The 18,049-nt window shown below is 43.1% G+C and overlaps 1 protein-coding gene across 3 annotated transcripts; it reads right to left on the reverse strand.

Moving 5' to 3' along the window:
• Positions 1 to 5,185: 5,185 nt before the first annotated feature.
• AAR2 (AAR2 splicing factor) lies at positions 5,186 to 18,040 on the reverse strand. 3 transcript variants are annotated; one of them, XM_028734938.2, is made up of 4 exons: positions 17,924 to 18,040; positions 15,130 to 15,918; positions 12,558 to 12,787; positions 5,186 to 5,528 (listed from the first exon to the last, which is right to left on the reverse strand). In XM_028734938.2, exons 2-4 carry the CDS (start codon positions 15,875 to 15,877, stop codon positions 5,361 to 5,363), a joined length of 1,146 nt encoding a protein of 381 aa, XP_028590771.2. In that variant the 5' UTR covers positions 15,878 to 15,918; positions 17,924 to 18,040; the 3' UTR covers positions 5,186 to 5,360. The 3 variants fall into 3 exon arrangements, with proteins under 3 accessions (XP_028590771.2, XP_028590772.2, XP_028590773.2); XM_028734939.2 differs by lacking the exon at positions 17,924 to 18,040 and adding an exon at positions 17,656 to 17,793; XM_028734940.2 differs by lacking the exon at positions 5,186 to 5,528 and adding an exon at positions 8,392 to 9,601.
• Between the last annotated feature and the right edge of the window lie 9 nt (positions 18,041 to 18,049).

Raw genomic sequence — 18,049 nt, forward strand, 5'->3', positions numbered from 1 at the left:
AAAGCCCTTCAAGCTGAAGTTGATGAACGCCACTGGAAGCTGGAGATAAGCTCCACTGGGAAGGCAGCATGCTCAGCCCTGGCACCTGAATAGCAATGCCTCGGTGGGGCGACCTATTTCTGCAAGCTCCTGAGCCCCGCTGCCAGTCTTTGCAGCTCATATTTATGCAAAACCGTCCATGCAAATTAATCAGTCAGTCCCCCTGCAGGGACAAGGGGGGGAGCACGCAGCAGAGAAATCCAAAACCATCGTTTTGGGAATTTGAACATATATCAGCTTCCCATATTGACCAAGCTTAGAAATACTCTAGGTAACTGCCGCGTGACTCCTTTACCAATTCTTAATGAGGTCTCTGTGGTCAACAACATGCTAATTATGTCATAGGGTGAGCTTGGGTGGAAGATCCCCCAGGCATGCTCTGTTAACTAATTTCCTAGCAAAAAAACAAAACAAAACCCATATCTGTAGGAAAGAGCAAAGGCTAGCTTTAATCGTCCTAAAGGCTGCGAAGGGCTAATGTTAATTATCAATAAAAGAGAAAAAGAACAAGGATCAACGAGAGCCAAGGTAAAATGCTTACACCCGAAATTAAAATTAGAGAAGGCTAAAATGCAGAGTGCTTTTAATGCAAATGGTCTATTTTAAATGAGCTTTTAAATGCATATTTTGATAATTTCAAGATTAGTACAGTGGTAACTCGGGTTACAGATGCTTCAGGTTACAGACTCTGCTAACTCAGAAATAGTACCTCGGGTTAAGAACTTTGCTTCAGGATGAGAACAGAAATCGTGTGGCGGAGGCACAGCGGCAGCAGGAGGCCCCATTAGCTAAAGTGGTACCTCAGGTTAAGAACAATTTCAGGTTAAGAAATAACAGACCTCCAGAATGAATTAAGTTCTTAACCCGAGGTACCACTGTATTTGCTACTCCACAATTGCTTCTTTTTAAGATTGTACAATTTTTCAGGATTTGAATAATACATTTGGATTGGCTGTTACAGCATACAGTGAGAAAATAAGGCATCAGAGAATATGCCTGGAAATGGTAACAATGGACAGGAAAATGGTTTAGGGCAACGTAAATCCCAGCCCAACTGCTGGAATTCAGTGGAATATAGTTCCTAGTAAAGCATACCTAAGTGCTGAACTGATGGACTCAGGACCTTATCAGATGAGACAAAGGAGACCTGTAATCCTATCTTCCATCTCTGGTTGTGTGTGTTGTGTGTGTGTTGGAGGGTGGGGGGCTGTCAGCTCAAGATAACAGAATCATAGCATCGTAGAATTGTAAAACTGGAAGGGATCCCGAGGGTCATCTAGTCTAACCCCATGCAATGCAGGAATCTCATGGCTCTGGGGGAATACGTGCTTAAGAGAGATAGACATTGTGTACATATAAGTATCTTCTAATGGGCCTAACAGCAGTTTTGACAGGAAGGGGCAATTAAAAAAAATAAATCAAGAGAACAGCCCAAACCTAAATTACACCTCCTTGCCACAACCACCACTTGTAAAATTGTTTATTAAAAAAAATCCGTAGCAGCTGTTTTGGCAAGAAAGCAAATAAAACTGCATTAAAAAATAGAATATTTGATCAGAGTTCTGCCAACTCATCTAGTTAGCATAATTCAAATGGCACACTATGGCTCAAAGGGGAGGACACTCTTGTGTTCAGATCCTGTTTGTGGGTTTCCCACATGCCTCTCTGGTTGGCCACTGTGAGAACAGGATGGTGGACTCGGCCTGATCCGGTAGACTCTTCTTATGCTCTCAGAGCAAAACAGGAATAAATCGTTAAGGAAAAGCCAGATGGAGAAATAAGACTTTGTCTGGTGGTTGAAGCTGTAAATCACTCGGAAGGCTTCATGCAAGAGGCAGCAAAATTAGCAATTTACATTTCTGTCCAATTGCATGTCTGACAAAAGTTGATTGATTCAAAAATCTGACAGGGAAAATAGAAATGAATCCCCCCCCCCATTCCCCGCTTCTTCACACTTCCCTAACTGTGAGATGTCATCACGTCACTGTGACAAGAGAGGCATTTTCATTAGGGGGGGGGACCCTAAACCCACCCGACTTTTATCTTTACATTGGCAGGATCGTGAGGTGAAAAGCAGTTTTCCTTTTTAATACAAAATGCAAGATTAACATGTCAAACCATTTTGGTAAATTGACAGAAATAACGTATTTCTACTCCTGCAGCAACAAAAATGTATGAAGAAAATTGTCCCATATTAGGGTCCCTTTACGATGGGATTGTTTACGCCATCTGTGTTCGCCACTTAGCTTCCATCCTAGAACTCTATGTGCTGTGTACAGTTTCTAGGCAGCCCTGTTTAGGGAAGTTTGTAATGTTTGAAGTTTTATACTGTTTTTAGTGTTGTGTTGGGAGCCACCCAGAGTGACTGGGGAAACCCAGCCAGATGGGCAGGGTATTTATTTATTTATAATAAAATAATTCCATCTAGGCACTGGCTATATCAATCTTCCCCAGGCTGCTGCCTTCAGTTTTGGACCACAGCTGAGGCCTCTCAGGCATGTATAGGGCCTGCTGCATTACTTGCCCACACTCAGACATTGCGGTCCTTGAGCTCCCCTTTTCAATGTGCATCTCAAAGTTCAGCCTTGGTCATTCAGCAGACCACTTCAAGCACCTGAAACAGCTTCAATCCCACCACTGACTGAACTCTACACGTATGCCTTTTTGAGTCCTGTCACTCAGAAGGCAGGTTTGTGCGCCATCCTGATGTTTTATATTATGATTGTGGTGATTATAATTATTGTTATTTTGGCAGAAGGAAGAATACAAATGAGATTGATAATAAAAGTGTCCATAAGAGGCTTCATGGATCATATCTGTAAGAAAAGACAAAGAGTTACTTATATCCACAAGGTTCTCTGGCCCCTAAACTATTGAAAAATCCCCTTTTCTTTGGGCTTTAAGATTTTTTATTAAATGTTTCCCATAATACAGTAAGATTACAACTACCAAAGATACAAACTGAAGAAAGGAAGGAAAGGGCGATAGAAATAAAGGAAAGAGAAAGAAAAATATAAAAACAATTAGCAAAAGATACAAAAGAACTTCCTATTTTCCATCTGCCAGTTACATTAAAAAAAAGTTTATTAAAAACCTTTGGTCCATACAAACATCCATCTTCTCCACTTTCTGTTAACTTTTTTTTTTTTTTTAAGTCAAGGGGTCTCAGAATAATTTTTCTACAAGAAGTCCCAACTGTGATCACACACTATGGGAAAAACCCCTTTTCATAGTGATAGCAGGTCTTAAGGCTTAGCGTTTTACTTTGTCAAGCCCCTGCTCACTGGCTGGAGGACACTGGGAATGGCTGGATCCTCCTTCTGACTTCTTGGTTGTTCAGTGCCTGCAAGGATTAGGACTGGAAATACTACACAAGCAGGAACTGCTGAGCCACTGAAGGGGCAAACTGAAGGTGTGCAGCAAGTGCATGCAAACAGACCCTCTGCATACATGCATGCAGCCAAGCCTTTGCCGTATCTTGGTGGCAGTGGTGCCATCAGATCAGAATGCTAGCACATGGGCCCACTCAGTTGAGTGAGCCAAAGGACCCCCCTCATATAACCATCAATCCCAGAGTCTAAAATGGAAGCATTTAGTCCTACTTTCTGCTAAGCACATTTTGTCACCATGGCGGAACTGTGACATGTGCCTTAACTATGGTTTATCCAAACAAGCCAGGATTTTAAACTGTGGTTTGATGTTGACTTGTTCACACAAACCGTAGTTACTGCTAGTGAGTTTGCCCTGGGTCAAACACAAAAACAAATTATAGTTGGGGTGTTACATGCCACCTCAGATGACAAAACCCACCCAACAGTGGTGGAGTTAGGTAAAGCTTTTCCGCCCAGCCATGCAGGAAAGTAGGTGAGCAGTCATGGGTATTTAATGAGAAATTATGGCTTAAAAGCCTCAGGTTTACATCTGAACAAGGCTGTTATGTGTAATTATAGAGGTGAGTCATCCTGGATTAAGTTAGACTTGCCTTCTTATATCCGATTGCTGTGGCTACTTTTATACATATGAAGGAACAGAAACTCAGGGCTTTGCAGACCATGAATGTTAACTTATATTAATACTAAAGCATAGCACTTGAAAACTAGCTACACTTGGGTATGAAACAGACAAGGTGGCAAGCAAGGTAAAGAACATTTCATCGCCATCGCAGCCATGTCAGCAACCACCCAGAGCACACCTTTGCTAAAATATTTCACACCGAGAAGACTTTAGGGACATTTTGTAGAAATACCTAACGCAGGAACATTTATTGTGTGCTGAACGCTAACACACAGGTTATCTTGTCAGATACACACACCAACTCTTGACGGAGCCCGACACAGTAGGGATTCTTTTTTGAAAAATGTACCAACATCCCTGCACCTCAGAGAAAGCATTAAAAGATAACAGGCAGCATGCTTGCTGCAGGCTGTTTTATAGCATTTTCATTGCTCTGAAGTCACAACAGGAAGTGCTTGTCTGTCCTGAGAGAGGAACATTCCATGGAGCTTTTTAGTAAAGGCTCAGACAGGAAAGTGCCATTGATTAAATATGAAATTTCTCTTTCATTTCACATTTGCTCCCCCTGGACACTTCTATTGCTCTGGAAAGTGGTAAGGAAATCCTCCGCCAGGCTAAAGAAAGGTAGGGACAGAGTATAAAAGTGATGGAATGAAGAAAAACGATAGGAATAATTCTAGTAACGCCACAGTAAAAGCAAAAGCTTGGAAATTTACAATGAATGACAACCCAAGTTGTGTAGGCTAACTCCATTTGAAGTGTTTATGAAATATCTCTACACAGCATTGTTCAGTTCTGGCATGTATTAGAAGATGATGCACAAAGTCTCCTGAACACGGCCATCTGGCTTACCAGTTATGGAACTAAAGCAGCATGGAACTAAAGAATAAACAAGTCAAGAGTTAAATACCACTATGTCACATGTGGTTCTTCAACAAAGGAAAAGTGTGTTCATCAACAATCAAACAGTGCAATCCTGCACATGTTAAGAAAGAAGTACACTCCATTGTATTCAATGGAGCTTACTTCCAGGTAAGAGTACGAGATAGTTAGTGACAAAAGAACTGAGTCACAGCAAGCGTTGGAGGTTAAAATGATTCAATCTGGCAAAGAATCTAGACGTAATCTAGTCTGTATCTCCCAGAATTTTTATTTCCAGCAGGAAGGAAGTTGGTAGACTTTCTGGATTTCACAGTTCTGCCTCCATGAAGGGAGGAGAAAATAGAAGTGTAGAACACAGAATCAAGTATGGTACAACAGTTCAAAATACTGCTTTAAAAACAAAACAGGAAAAGGGAAATTGCCATTCAGTCCACAAGTGCCCCTTCTGGAAGCTCAACTACTACGGGGGCATCGTCTTCTGGCTCAGCCTCAAAGTCCCACTTGAACTTCTTGGTTAGGTGGACTTTAAACCTCTCTGCCTTCTTTCTCAGAGTCCTGTCAACAGTTGGGCTGCAGGTATAGGAGAAGAAGACCTAGAAAAAATGCAGTACAGTCCGTTAGTAGAATAGTATAGAAAACACACTGGGTTGTATCCAATGCTAGCCCTACCCAGAGTAGATTTACCAAAGTTAATGAACATGGCTAACTAGGGTCCATTAATTTCAATGGGCCTACTCTGAGTAAAATACCATTGGGCACAGAGAGAGGAGAAACCTGACTGGACTGCATACATATAATACTAATTATATAATAATAATTTTAAGGGGGAAATGTCAAAGGTCAAAACCCAACCTAATATGCTCCTGCATCACAGAGGCACACACAAAAACCTGATACAAACCTAAGCACAATTCACTTGAAAGGTTTAGAGTTGTGACTTAGAGAAGCAATGGAGTTATCCATAATACTCTGTTTTGGATGTTGAGAAGAAACAGAATTCTGGCATTCTTGTACAGAAAAAAAGATCTCAAACCATGTCAATTATAGCAATTCCTGGATAAATGGGAACTGTTACAGGATGCTAGAAACCTTAGTCCATTAATCATTTCAGATTTACCCAATTTACTGGTGATCAATTAAGCCTCCAAAAATCTGTATATGAAAACATTTCAGAAGGGGGAAATGCTTTAGATCGTGCACACATGCAGCCTAGTAAAGAAGCCCACAAACGTTGCTAGGCTGCTACAAGGTAAGTAATGTTATTTCATATTGGCCCTCTCCATGGCCAGCATAGAAGTGCAGATTAGTTTTTTTAAAAAGCAAAAGCAAACTCTACTTTCTATCAAACAGGGTGTGAATGTGCAGGTGGGTCCAAGCTAGACCCTTCCTCCACGGGAAGAAGGAAATCAAGCAGGCTGGAAATGTGATAGAGCAATCCATCCCTCCTCTGCCACCCTGATCCAGCTCCCTTGTGTCACCTATGCCAAAAAGGCAAATATGAGGTTGCCCATATGCCACAACAGGCACAATCTTAAAAGCCACATTCATAGAACCATGGAATTGTAGAGTTGGAAGGGACGAGGGTCATCTAGTCCAACCCCCTGCAATGCAGGAATCTTTTGCCCAGAATGGGGCTGGATCCCACAACCCTGAGATTAAGAGTCTCATGGTCTACCAACTGAGCTTCCCTGTTGTGGAAAACAGGAGGAGGAATGCCTCTAACACCTGCTGCCCACGATTTTTAAGCAAGTAACCGTTACTTCCAAATTATCTGGGTGAGACAATTCTCTTTTAAAAATAAAAGTATTCAAAAGGTTTTATAATCGGGTAATATGATTCATTCTATTTATGAATAACTTGAGCCTTAGAATTAACCATCATTTTGAAAGGGCCATGCTCTCTCAAATTTAAATCTCTTAACTTTTCACACACAAGGGGATAGCTCCTGTTACTTTTGACCCGTCACATGTGTGTTCGATTAGAAATCTCATCTCTAAGCTCATCTCTTCTGCCTCTGTGCTAAATTTGTTACACATAATTCATTTCCAAGGCAACCAACTGATAGCCAAAAGCAAAGACATTTCCATTGCAGGAACACGCAAAGGAGAAACTTTGTAATGCAGGAGGAAAGCTTGTGCTGTTGTTGCTGCTTTTTCTAAAATTAAAAAAAGACCTGCAGACAGCAGGAAAAAGCACAAAAAGATCAAGGTGTGGTTTGTTGCTTTGTGTCATTTCGCACCTTGTTTGTCATAGTGTGAAGTGCCTTCTCCTACTAAACTAATTACAAAGTAATCCAGGCATTAGAAAACAAAAACCCTTATTTTTGTTTTGTTTTACTCCCTTCACCAGCACAGTAACAGCCACATGAAAAATGAAGTGTCCAGTCACTGCATTTTGAAAAAAATCAGCCAAGTACTGGTGGTCCCGTAAGAAAAAAGGTAATAAAAAAATCTACCTTAAAGCAATGCCGTTGCAAGGCCAACCAAAATGTTACAAAATCATATGTAAGTTTTGAGTTCCCTAGAAGTCTTCATCAGGTTAGATGGCAAGAAACAAGGGAGTTGGAGAGCAGAAGAGGAGACAGAAACGCTTTGGGCCAGTGTTCAAGCCATCCACACAGCTGCAACTGTTTTGGGAGGTAAAGGTAAAGGGACCCCTGAGTGTTAGATCCAGTCGCGGACGACTCTGGGGTTACGCCGCTCATCTCACTTTACTGGCCGAGGGAGCCGGCGTACAGCTTCCGGGTCATGTGGCCAGCATGACTAAGTGGCTTCTGGCGAACCACAGCAGCGCATAGAAACGCTGTTTACCTTCTCGACGGAGCGGTACCTATTTATCTACTTGCACTTTGTGAGGTAGCAGGTATTTACATGACTCCCCCCCCCTTTTTTTTTATGCGCTATGCTGGGCAGGAATCAAGTTGCCTTGTGGCCTCTTGAGAAGGAGAAACAAAGCAACCTGCTGCTACTCAGTTCAGCTCATTTAATGATTAAGCAATAATCTTTCTGTCTGCTAGGCAGAGAGCCAGTGTGGTGTAGTGGTTAAGAGCGATAGACTTGTAATCTGGGGAACCGGGTTCGCGTCTCCGCTCCTCCACCTGCAGCTGCTGGGTGACCATGGGCCAGTCACACTTCTCTGAAGTCTCTCAGCCCCACTCACCTCACAGAGTGTTTGTTGTGGGGGAGGAAGGGAAAGGAGAATGTTAGCCGCTTTGAGACTCCTGAAGGGGAGTGAAAGGCGGGATATCAAATCCAAACTCTTCTTCTTCTTCTTCTTAGGCAGCGCCAACAGGTTATTTTTTGCATGTGAAGAAGAGTTTGGCTTGTGGTACAGAATCTGACTACTTTCTTATCTATCTATCTATCTATCTATCTATCTATCTATCTATCTATCTATCTATCTATCATCTATCTATCATCTATCTATCTATCTGTCTGTCTGTCTGTCTGTCTAAAATAAATCAGAATTTCTAGCTCACATGACTGTGAAGACATGTTTAAAAACACTTAAGACAGTTCCAGATTCCAATGTTCCAAGGCCCCATTTGACATGCTCCTCTTCCACAAGCTAAACAGATTCTGTCCCGCACAAAGAACCCCACAGTGCCTCAAGTGCTTATCTTCCCCTCTCTTGCCATTCTAATTTATATGGCCTCACATAAGACATAAAGTCTTTATTTTCTTTATCTCTCATTCATGTAAGAATTTCTTTTTTTAAAGCCAATGTTAATGCATTTCCAGTTTAGTAACACAGTATTCAGTCTCAACTGGCATTACCTTCTTTGGCCAGAATTTCTAATTTCAGCCCAAATTAAAGCACTATTATTGAGAAGAATGCTGCACCTAAAGCTCAGAGGTACAAGACGATCCATTTCCCAGTTATAATAACAAGGGTGGAAAAGGCTTGCCTAACAAGGTGAAAAGACACAAAACCTGACATTGTTACTTGACATTCATGCTTTCAACAGGTTCTCTGACACCCAGAAAGCTCTATGTTTGGGCCAGCCATAAAAGTGATAAGAGGGAAGCACAGCATACATGTCACTAAAATAAGGAAATGGTTCTGCCAGAATTCAGTTTGAGAAAAAATTGCTATTAACATTTATGAATGTAACACCTCCCAACCATCAGTGAGCACTGAAAGCCTGAGATAAATGAGTAAATGCATATTGCACAGCTGCGTTCTAAGTCATGGGAATGCTCTACAAATAATTCCTGTATCTGACATTGCAGTCAAAGTAAAATTGTACATATGTCCCCATAAGGAGGAGGAAGTAAATTAAAGCCTCGCTAGTTGTGTGGGAACAATGTGCATACAAAACAGTACAAGAACAGCGTCACACTTCTTGCTTGCAAATAAGCACACAGAAATCCTTCCCACCTTCGAATTTTATTGCCTATATACCTTTCCCTGGTGATTTCAGAGTTATCCATCATATTCAGACAATACTCCTGCAACATATGTTAGGCCAAGAAATGGTGAATGACCAGGGTCACCCAGGGAGCTTTATGGCTGAGCAAGGATCTGAAGCCTTAGGGTGGTATTGAGCTAAGTTTTACTCACAGAAGACTCATTGAATAAATTGACTTAACTTAGCCCTGTTCATTCATTATAATGAGTCATCTTAGTTGAATAGCACCTCTGATGTCCAATGCAGCATACTGTTCTAGACATAGATAGAAAAATGATGACATGAAAACTCAAACTGTCTTCTGCAAGGTTAGCTTTCCTGAAGGCCCTCAAAGCATGCTTTCATCAGGAAGCAGCAACACAATGTACTTTTCTTAGGTCTCTTGCAGAGAAGCATATACACAAATTAGCTAATGGGTTACTTGAATATCGGGAACTGCCACCTGCTGTCAACAACTCTTGTTTACAACTATCATAAAGCAACTAGGAGATGCTTCCTCCAGCTGCCTCGTGTGTGTTTTTTAAAAAATGTACTGCTTCTGTACGGCTTCAAAGCTGGAAAGAAACAATTATCATTATTATACAGCCTGATTGAATTTCAATTTGTTGACAAGAGTGTTGTCAGTCCTCCAGAATGAATGACACACAACAGCTAAATTCTATGGCCGGGATCCAAGAGGCCATGCTCAATCTTTCACGCACAGATGCAGGCTTTCAGCTCTCTTTGCTACAGCAGCGCCTCCTCCCCTGCACAAAAAGCTGATCCCGAATGCCTACAAGCCTTCTGCAGTAGCAATGGTTGAGACATGGAGGGATAGTGATAGATGGGAAGGGTGACTGCCACCCTTCTGTGATCACATAGAGAGGAATTGTGCATGTACTTTGGCATCCTGGTCCTCCGGAACAAATGCAGCACTCACTCACATAGCCCATCTTGCTTTATGTTATTGCTGTTCTGGGTAAATCTACCAGAACAAAGTCTAAAAGGAGCCTGCCAGGACAAAGCCAGAAAGGCGAAAGACAGAAATCAGAGAAAGCTGTGGTATCTCCTTCACTGGAGATGCTCAGGCATAGGCTAGACAGGCACCTGAAACGGATGCCTTGGGCATGCAGTTTTCTTTCTTTCTTAGGGTTAGATCGTTCCTTTGCATTATATTCAAAGTAGCTGGCAAAATCACCACTAGGTGAGCAACACGAATGCATAGAGTATGGGAAAGCAAGAAGAACTTGAGCTCTTAATGAAGGATGGCAAATATAACCTAATATGCGTTATTGAAACCTGGTGGGATGTGACTCATGACTGGAAGGTAGAAATTGTGGGGTACAACCTACTAAAGAAGGAACAGTTCAAACAGGGAGGAGCAGTAGCATCCTCAAATATACTTGGAGGATGGAGCAAGCTCCTGCTCCAGAGGCTAGGACCCAAACGTACGGATTCAAGTTACAAAAAAGGAGATTCCGACTAACATCAGTAAGAACTTTCTAACATTAAGAGTTGTTTGACAGTGGAACAGACTCACACAAGAGGTGGTGGACTCTCCTTCCTTGGAGGTTTATAAGCAGAGGTTCGATGCCCATCTGTCAGGAATTCTTTAGCTGCCGTTCCTGCATTGCAGGGGGGTTGACTAGATAACCCTCGGAGTCCCTTCCAACTCTACAATACTATGATTCTAGGTCTCCACTAATTTCAGTATTGTATCATTCATAATCTGTGGCTTTAATTCTGGGATAGCAGCAAAAGTTTAGTTTGATCTATTGAAAAAATGAAAATCTCTCTCTTATGTAAATATCTCGAAAAGGAACCCTGAATCAACCATACAGTTTCTGTATCCGTACAATTACATCAGTTTCTCAGTCAGATTCACCAAACAAGTACCCACTCACTTTGTTTGAATCAGTCACAGAAGCTACTACATCTTTGGCTATAGAGATGACTTCATCTACTTATAATATCCTCCAAAGGCCAATCTATCCTATGCATGGCCATGGGAGAGACACTTTCTTTGGAAGAAAGTGATTGACAGAGTGTGTAGAATTCAACACAGAGCAGGGTATGCATGAGCAGAACAGGGTCTACTTAAGCAACAAGACTCTCTCCCCCCCCCCCCAACCTCTTCAGGAGATTCTGCAGCCCTTTTGCAAATTTAGCAATTAATACCAATATAAAGAAAGATAAAGAAAAAGTTATCAGTAAGTGGTATATTATCCCTGTAAGGCTTTCTATTCAAACATATCAGCATTGTTGTAAGGGATGAACTCGCATTGCTTAATGCTTTCACCTTTAGTGGGAACGCCCAATAGTGCAGGAGTTTTGGGACATGGTTGCTGTTTACTGCACACTAAACCACAGCTATCTCCGAAATCTATCCTCCATCATCATTTTGAATGAACTACCATAGATTCCAGCACAAAGACTTTCTTAAGCAATTGTATACAGCTGGGATAACAACAATTGTGCCCAAGCCACTCTGGGGTAATTAAAATCTAGAGACTATTCTTATATACAAACTTACTCAGCAAAATCCTTCAAAAAGGTATTATGATATCATGGTTTCTGTTTATTTCCTATGTGGAAGTCCTCCAAACTTCTCAGATAACACCAGAGAAACAGCCTGGTGACCTGCCACCACCCAGCTCTCAGGGGTGGCCCCTCTCTCTCCCAACTGCTACCATACAGCTTTTGGAAAAACCATCTTGACCTGATGGAAGCGGGGGAAATTATAATTCACTCTAAACAAGCAGTTTTCTCTCTCTTTTGTTTTAACTCTTTTTAAAAAGCAATGATGATAATAATTTATTATTATTTCTACCCCGCCCATCTGGCTGGGTTTCCTCAGACACTCTGGGCGGCTTTCAATGGAACATTTAAAACAGAATAAAACTTCAAACATTAAAAACTTTCTTAAACAGGGCTGCCTTCAGATGTCTTCTAAAAGCCGGATAGTTGTTTATTTCCTTGACATCTGACGGGAGGGCGTTCCACAGGGCGGGCGCCACTACTGAGAAGGCCCTCTGCCTGGTTCCTTCCCTAAATTATGCTTACTGCTGCAATGTTTTTTGTGAAACTTTTTATAAGATTCACATATAAAGTAGTATATAAATACAACTGCCTCTCATTATGACGCTGCATTTTGCATATGCATGCAGTTCTTGGGGAAATTCTCCCCACTACTGCTTCCCAACCTCTACAGTACCAAAACCAGCTCCCTTACCTGCAAGGTGTTGGTTAAAAAGTTGTCCTGGGAAACGATGTCCACAAAGAAGTCTGCTGGGATTTCACTGAGCTGATGGTACAGGACCGAAATGAGGTTAACGAACAGGGCCTGATGCTTCACTATGGCATCCTCTGACCTGCATAAGAGATTCAGGAGTTTCTTCCAGTGCTCAAAGGCATCATATACATTCCCAATCAAGAAGCAGATGAAGGCAAACTGCAGTTCCCCTGAAAAGGTCAAACACACAAGAAAAAAACAAGAAGGTTTTGTTTAGCTTCAATTCTGGTAGCATAACAAAAGGGTACACTGTTTTTATTATTTATTTAACTATTTTTATAACACCATTCATACTTCCAAGGAAAATTTACAAACACAATACAGTTAAAAAGTAAATACAAAAAACCCCCATAATAAACTAAAAGCCACAATATTGTAAAAGCAGCATGAAGGAGTCAGCAGGATTGAAATGGTTTCTAAAAAATACCAGGAAATACTTTGTTTTCAGGCATCAAAAGGACAATAAGGTAGGTGCCAGCAAATATCTCTGAAAAGAGAATTTCACAACTGGGATACCACCACCATGAAGTTTCTCTCTACAGCCAGCCACCCAACAGCAAGGGCATTAGAGCCTCTCTAATTAAGATCTTTACATGAAAGCCTTGGCTATAATATAAAGCAGATCTGCATAACTTGTGAACACAGCCCAACAGCAATGTAAGGTGGCCCACTAGGGCCTCCATAAACCTGCTTTGGGTGCATGCCTAGAACTTCAAAGAAAAAGATATATATATTTGGCATGCCCACAAGTAAGCTCCACAGTGGTATTCTGCCTGCCTCCTCCCTGGCAGAGAAAGCTTGTGATAAAACCACGTTAAGGTACAGGGGGCTATATAGCTACTGAACTAGGCACTAGAGCAGAGTTCTCTCATGGTTTGGATTTGACATGAGCCACATTTGGCAAACGGACGCGGGTGGCGCTGTGGGTAAAAGCCTCAGTGCCTAGGGCTTGCCGATCGAAAGGCCGGCGGTTCGAATCCCCGCAGCGGGGTGCGCTCCCGTTGCTCGGTCCCAGCACCTGCCAACCTAGCAGTTCGAAAGCACCTTCAGGTGCAAGTAGATAAAAAGGGACAGCGGGAAGGTAAACGGCGTTACCGTGTGCTGCGCTGGCTTGCCAGATGCGGCTTTGTCACGCTGGCCACGTGACCCGGAAGTGTCTCCGGACAGCACTGGCCCCCGGCCTATAGAGTGAGATGGGCGCACAACCCTAGAGTCTGTCAAGACTGGCCCGTACGGGCAGGGGTACCTTTACCTTTTACCTTTACATTTGGCAAAAAGATTAGCCATCACTGTTTACCTACCCTTCCTCATGTAACGGCATTGCCTGATTAAGTTTCTATGCGGCTTAATGGCTTGCATACTTATACTCCAATGCTCTGCATAATTTCTATTATTGGCAATTACTGGTCCAGGGCTCAGAATGAGTTCCAGCATTTAAACATAGGTCCACAAATATTGCTTAGCTGCTGTTTGTACCCAACCCCTTCCCTCTCTAAGGCCTCCAGCATGTGCATAATGCTTGAGGGACAGGGATTTCTCCCACTTCTGCTGAGATGAATGGAGAAGGTAAGAAAGAGCAGAAGAGGCTTCTTAGCTTTGAGATGTCAGGAACTGTGGTCACTTTTATCACTAAAGGGTCTGGGGCACTTAAGCTCTGCAAGTGGATTTGTAGATGCCAACATGTAATGCAGATAAAGCAGTAATGAAGGAAAAACTTAAACCTTGCAATGCATGAAAATCTTAATTATTTGCAGAAGTGGTTAAATTGCGTTCCTGTGGATAGTTTCAATACCAAATGTTATATTCTGTGAAAATTAGATCTAAACAGAGGATTTTATTATAATTACTAAACTAATCTTGAGAAGGCTACTGTCATCCCAGCTTGATTTCATGGTTCTCTCCCCATGATATCTATAGGATTTATTCAAGAACACGCTCCCTAGGGTAGCACACGTCCACAGCTTTCCTTTGCTCCAAGGGTGAGAGCTGATAATTAAGGTACCACTACTGAGAGACAGCAGCCAATTGTCTCTAATAAGTAATTAAATAACAAATGCCTTACTTCTGAAATCTGTCAAAGCAGAACCCTAGCTTTACCACTAGAGGTCACCAATATCACACATGAGAAGTTTTTTGGTTTCTCAATTAACCTACTGTCTTTTCCGTGCAAACATGGTTGTTTAGTGAGAAGGGGGTGAGGGAGACTGCACCCTACCCAAATTTATCACTTAACCAGATATAAATGTTATAAGTGAAGTCAGATTTGTTATCACAAAAGGCTACTTCTCGGGTTACTTCTGAACAGCATAGAAGCATTCATGAGTGGAACTGAACTGTTATATTGATGACAGTTGCAAACACTGAAAAAAGTCCTGCATACCTCTTCAAAACAGAAGTATGCATTACGGTTCAGAAATTTTGTTTCCAGACACATTTTGGCATGCAAATGGCACCTGAGAGATACTTTGATAGCAACAAGAAAAGCAATTTCTGTAAAAGCAGGTTAACTCACCAAGCACATCCTGGGAATTGCTGGAATACTGTTTACTGATCACCGTCTCCAGGGCATAGCTAAGGTCCATGCTATGCCTAGTAACTTCTTCAGGGGTAGCACCTTCAGGGTACATTTGCTTAGGTATTTCTGTAAACCTGATCTCAGTGCCGGCTTTCAGCTGCATTTTGGGCAGCCGGGCCAACCCCTCTGCATAGCTTTTGCACTCTGTGTCATACCGGGGCAGGTTCTGTTCAACTCGATCTTTAGTAAACCTCCCAGGCAAAATAGGAAGCACTTCTGAAAAGGCACATATCTGTCCACTTTCTGGCTGTAGTTTTTGCATCACAAATTCATTAATGAAATTAGTGAGGGAAATCCATTTTTTAAGAGTGTCATATGGGTAAGGACCCAGAAATTGGTCCATCTCCTGGAGGTTAGTCCTCATTGCTTCAGTCTCATTTTCAGAAGCTGGGGTAAGGTCTACTTCTTCCCTGACGGGGTCCCAGTGTAGCACTCGCAGATCACATGGCTGCAAGTTCATGAAGAAGCCGGTGCGAGGGCCACTCTCTTTGCGATTGTTCTTATCAACAGAGCTATAGTGAAGGAAATGAATTCCAGGGGGTATCATCTTGACTCCACGGAACTTGGGGCCCACTTGCCAAGTGTTGTAGTCAATGCCAAACTCTGTTCCTTCTGGCACATTCAAAATGATGACTGTAGCGCCCTCAAAAAAGAGCCGCTTTGCCAGGTCTTGATCTATCTGCATTTCTGCTTCTCCCTTGGTCACACTACAACCTTATGAGAAATCTAGAAAAGAGCAAACAAATCTCATCTGAATACACTTTACAAGCATGATACATATGTGACTAGGCTCTTGCTAGACTAGTCCGTGCCAAGCTTGATGGGCCACATTCCTGACTCATTCTGTAGAAGCCAGGCAAAATAATTTTCCAACTGAATTTATCTTCACTGTCCATGGGACAGAAGTTACAACTACCTCCATCAGGAAACAAGATTCAAGTCCCAAAGTAAATGGGATTTAAACAACTTATGTGTGCAGGCTTTCTGACTAATGTAGGCTTGAAGAGAAACTAGGAAGCTGCATTATAATGAGTCAGACCATTGGTCCAGCTAGCTCAGTGCTGCAAGGAGATTGTGTCAGGCATAGGTCACCAATAAAAAACACAGTGAAGTTAACTCATTACAGTGGTACCTCAGGTTACATATGCTTCAGGTTACATACACTTCAGGTTACAGACTCCGCTAACCCAGAAATAGTGCTTCAGGTTAAGAACTTTGCTTCAAGATGAGAACAGAAATCGTGCTCTGGCAGCACAGTGGCAGCAGGAGGCCCCATTACCTAAAGTGGTGCTTCTGGTTAAGAACAGTTTCAGGTTAAGTACGGACCTCTGGAACGAATTAAGTACTTAACCTGAGGTACCACTATATTCAAGAAACCAAAACAGCACAGGCCTAGTGATCCCAGCAACTCTTCCCAGTAGGTCTTGCTCCAATGAGGCAACTGCAAGGACTGGAGGTCCTCACTTTTCCCCTGCTCTCTAAAGCTCCTTCTTTCCAGGGTCTTTCCCAAGCAGTTGAAAACGGCATCAGTCCACAATCAATCTCTGCTCTGCTCTTTTCCTTTTCTCCTGTGTGTTTTTTAATGAGTCTGGAGGTGGGGGCTGGGGTGGTCACAGCGGGAGGGGGCTACTCCCTGGATTCTTCAGCAGTCTGCCTCAACTCTGCCTCTTAGCCAACCTCCTCTCTAGCATCTGCTTCAGTCTCTGCCACAGCCTCTTCCTGCTCACTAAACCGTTACCTCTTCTGCTTCTGACACCACCACCTCCCAGGCATCTCCCTCTGACCACTCCACCACCACCCTAACTCTGAGTCTTCTTCCCCTAGGGTTCCTTGGGGGATTCCTCAGCTAGTGCCTCCCACCACTCCTATGCATCCAGCCAGTCCATGACATTCACACAGGCAGGAGGAGCCTCTCCCAGCTCTACATGGGGAGATGCTATGAGTTTAACATGGGACCATCCGCATGCAAAGCATGTGCTCCAGAACTACATACAGTGGTACCTCAGGTTAAGGACTTAATTTGTTCTGGAGGTCCGTTCTTAACCTGAAACTGTTCTTAACCTGAGGTACCACTTTAGCTAATGGGGCCTCCGGCTGCTGCTGCTGCGGCCCAATTTCTGTTCTCATCCTGAAGCAAAGTTCTTAACCCGAGGTACTATTTCTGGGTTAGCAGAGTCTGTAACCTGAAGCGTCTGTAACCCGAGGTACCACTGTACTTGCCTCTGCGGCCAACAAGGGGGAAAAACAAAAGAGGAATGAAAAGGAATAGTGGTAGAAGAGTTTCTGGCAACAGGAATTTAGTCGCATGAAACTCTCCATCTCAGAGTCGTGGGCTCAAGCCCCACGTTGGGGAAAAGATCCCTGCGTTACGAAGGGTTGGACTAGATGGCCCTCGCGGTCCTTTCCAGATCATGTCTCTCAATTCACTTCTACGACCCTTCTCTCCGACTGCAACTCCTGTACCTTGAACTCCGGCTGCCCAAGGAGCACAAGTTCCACAGGTGACGCTTTATTGCCTTTATCGCTGCACCCGCGGGCTTCTAGACTCCTCGCGCAGCTCTGTTAAAGTGAGAGCAGAGGCCCTGCCCGGGTGGGAGGGAATAGAGAAGAGCAGCCTCAAGGGAAGATACTGGGGAAGTTTAGCCCGGGCCCACCGTGTGGCCGCGAAGAGGGAAAGGCGAAGGGCAGGGGATGCCACGCCCGCCCGACGCAGCCTTCGCCCACTTCTCACCTCCCTTCCGCGCCCCGAGGAAGGGAAGCGCAGCCGCCAAACTCGAGGAACTCTCGCCCCAGCAAGCCCCTGGAAACACTTGTCGGCAACTTCCGGCAACGGCGTTGGATATCCGGCGACCCTAGA

The sequence above is a fragment of the Podarcis muralis genome, chromosome 5 (assembly GCF_964188315.1).
Source record: "Podarcis muralis chromosome 5, rPodMur119.hap1.1, whole genome shotgun sequence".
Lineage (NCBI taxonomy): Eukaryota > Metazoa > Chordata > Lepidosauria > Squamata > Lacertidae > Podarcis > Podarcis muralis.

What these genes read in the sequence shown, in the direction of transcription:
- AAR2 (XM_028734938.2), bottom strand. Translation starts at nt 15,877, where the DNA reads ATGCAGATAGATCAAGACCTGGCAAAGCGGCTCTTTTTTGAGGGCGCT. An exon ending in CAATTCCCAGGATGTGCTTG is followed by an intron (nt 12,788 to 15,129) that starts GTGAGTTAACCT and finishes TGACCTTTTCAG; the next exon opens with GGGAACTGCAGTTTGCCTTC. An exon ending in TTTTAACCAACACCTTGCAG is followed by an intron (nt 5,529 to 12,557) that starts GTAAGGGAGCTG and finishes CATTTTTTCTAG; the next exon opens with GTCTTCTTCTCCTATACCTG.